Source organism: Triticum dicoccoides, chromosome 2B (assembly GCF_002162155.2).
Source record: "Triticum dicoccoides isolate Atlit2015 ecotype Zavitan chromosome 2B, WEW_v2.0, whole genome shotgun sequence".
NCBI lineage: Eukaryota > Viridiplantae > Streptophyta > Magnoliopsida > Poales > Poaceae > Triticum > Triticum dicoccoides.
This window is the reverse complement of record NC_041383.1, coordinates 420832544-420835502: the sequence shown is the minus strand read 5'-3', so window position 1 is coordinate 420835502 and position 2959 is coordinate 420832544. Positions and strand designations below refer to the sequence as shown.

Here is a 2959-nt window from a genome sequence, read left to right as displayed (position 1 = left end):
GGGTATTTAGTTCCTGATGGTATGGTTTGTCGTCTTCGTCGCTCTCTCTATGACCTTAAGCAGGCCCCCCGAGCTTGGTTTGAGCGTTTTTTCTCTGTGGTCACTGCAGCTGGTTCTTCGTCCAGTGCTCATGATTCAGCGTTGTTTGTCCACCTTTCTACTCGTGGCCGCACTCTTCTTCTTCTATATGTTGATGACATCATCATCACTGGCGACGATTCTGAGTACATTGCCTTTGTCAAGGCCCGTCTTAGTGAGCAGTTCCTTATGTCTGATCTTGGTCCTCTTTGTTACTTTCTCGGGATTGAAGTTTCCTCCACCTTTGATGCCTTTTTTATTTCCCAATAAAAGTATATCCAGGATCTTCTTGCTCGTGCGGCTCTTAGTGATGAGCGCACTATTGAGACTCCTATGGAGCTCAATCTTCACCTTCGCGCTTTTGATGGTGAGCCCCTGTCTGATCCGACTCGTTATCGTCATCTTGTTGGGAGTCTTGTCTATCTTGTTGTCACTCGTCGTGATATCTCCTATCCTGTCCATATTCTGAGTCAGTTTGTTCTGCTCCCACTTTAGTTCACTATAGTCACCTTCTTCGTGTTCTACGATATCTTCGTGGCACGATTTCTCATCGTCTCCTTTTCCCCCATTCTAGTTCATTACAGCTCCAGGCCTATTCGGATGCTACATGGGCTAGTGATCCTTCATATCGTCGTTCACTTTCTGCTTACTGTGTTTTTCTTGGTGGTTTTCTCATTGCCTGAAAGACAAAGAAACAGACTGAAGTTTCCCGTTCGAGTGGAGAGACCGAGTTGCGAGCTATGGCGCTTCTGACGACAGAGGTGACTTGGTTACGATGGTTACTGGAGGATTTTGGTGTTTCTATTCATGCACCTACCACCCTCTTGTCCGACAGTACAGGTACTATCAGTATTGCGCGGGACCCTGTGAAGCATGAGTTTACCAAGCATATTGGTGTTGATGCTTTTTATGTGCGAGCTGCTGTGCAGGATCATGTTATTTCTCTTCAGTATGTGCCTTCTGAGTTACAACTAGCGGATTTCTTTACGAAGGCCCAGACTAGAGCGCAACATGGATTTCACCTCTCCAAATTCAGTGTTGTGAATCCATCATGAGTTTGAGGGGGGGGGAGGGGTTAGAGTTATATTGAGTTATATTTATGTGGCCTTTGGCCTTTTGTATTCTAGCCTTCTGGCATTCTCTTGTAGTACATATATATATGCTGGTCTTTGGCACCATAGTAATACAAGTTGCTTTCATAACAGAATCAACATGTAAAATACGCTTTAGCTCCACAAAGGGAATCCACCTGCCAACCCCCATGCGAACAGCACAAACAGACCTCACGTAGCGTGACCCAAAAAGCTAGGGTTTCTCTTGCCTCCCGTCGGTGCCGGCGCCGGTCCGCCCCGTCTCCGGTGGCCATAGGGCCATGGAGACGGAGTGGATCTCTGCCCTTGCTGGTGGGAGGGCTCCGTTTTTACATGTATTTTTGAGTTTTGTTAGGGTTTGTGTTCTACTCGGTAAGGCAAGGCGGGGGCGGCTCCCTGAAGAGGGAATAAGGTCTCCCCGCCCAGCCCCCGTACCGGTGATGCGTCTAGCATAATCGGTGGGTGTGTGGAGATGTGTCTCCGGCGGATCTGTCTTTGGTGGATTTGCTCGAATTTGTTCGTCGTTCATCTATATTTCAGTGTTTTCAGGTTGGATCCTTCTGATCTACACTCTTCATCGGCGGCGGGTGCTATACTGGTGCGTTGGTTCTATGGGGTCTTAACACGACGACTTCCCGACTGTCTACTACAACAAGGTTTGCCCGGCTCCGGCGAGGGAGGGGTGATGACAGCGGCGCGCCTTCGGCTCGCTTCAGTGCTTGTAGTCGTCGCTAGGTGGTTTACGGATCTGGATGTATTTTTTATTATTTCTAGTGTTCGTTGTACTACCATGATCGAAGATGAATAAATTGGAAGTTTTTCAAAAAAAACTTAAACTACAGAATACCCAAAATACACTTTGGTTCCATAATAAAGAGGATAAACATACAAAATACAAGTTGCCCGCGTCTTAAAAAAATCTCGACTCTCGGCTCTTGGATAGGCATTGGACCCCAACGTGCATGTGGATAATTCTGTTTGGGCTTGTTTGTTCACTGAAATCCCCTCCACCCCCAACCACGGGGCCCTCACTCAGTTTTTGTTGTTGAAGTTGGCGAGGAGCACGTCACGGATCACCGAGTCCAGGTTGGCCACCGCGGATCCACCAGGAAGCGTGGCTCTAACCGCACTCTCCTTCCACTCCGCCGCACGCCTCCTCATCTCCAGCCCCTTCTCCCCTTCCATGGCCTCACGTATCATCGCCGCCAGGACCTCCCGCTTCACCTCGCCGTCGATCTCCATCCCGTTCCCCCACTCCGTGCACTTGTACCTGCAGTTGGTCTGCTGCTCCGCGAAGAAGGGCCAGCTGAGCATCGGCACGCCGTTAGAGATGCTCTCCAGCGTCGAGTTCCACCCGGAGTGCGTCAGGAACACCCCCACGGCCTTGTGCGCGAGGACCTTCTCCTGCGAGCACCACGTGGTGAGCATGGCACGGCCGTCGATGGAGGCCATGAACTCCGGCGGCAGCACGGCCGTGTCGCCCTTGACCAGGTCCGGCCGGATGTTCCATATGAAAGGGTAGCCGCTGTTGGCCAGCCCCCACGCGAACTCCAGGAGCTGCTCGTTCGTCATCACAGTGATGCTGCCGTAGTTCACGTACACCACGGAGTTGGCGCCGTGGCCGTCGAGCCAGTCGAGGAGGCCGTCCTGCTCCTTCCAGAGGTTGGAGCCAAGGGCGTCGAGCGAGGTGCCGTCGGGGACGGCGTGGTGGGCGTGGAGAAGCAGCGGCCCCACGGTGTAGAGGGGCGGGAGGATGGCGCGCATGGCGTCGAGGACCGGCCGCTCCAGCT

At 52.0% G+C, this 2959-nt stretch overlaps 1 protein-coding gene across 1 annotated transcript in view; it reads right to left on the bottom strand.

The window, feature by feature from the left end:
• Window positions 1–2060: 2060 nt before the first annotated feature.
• LOC119364000 (7-deoxyloganetin glucosyltransferase-like) overlaps window positions 2061–2959 on the bottom strand; it is a 2445-nt gene continuing 1546 nt past the window's right edge. Inside the window, exon 3 of the mRNA XM_037629389.1 lies at window positions 2061–2959. This exon is cut by the window's right edge and continues 1 nt beyond it. Coding sequence (XP_037485286.1) covers window positions 2202–2959 — 758 coding nt within the window. The 3' untranslated portion in view covers window positions 2061–2201.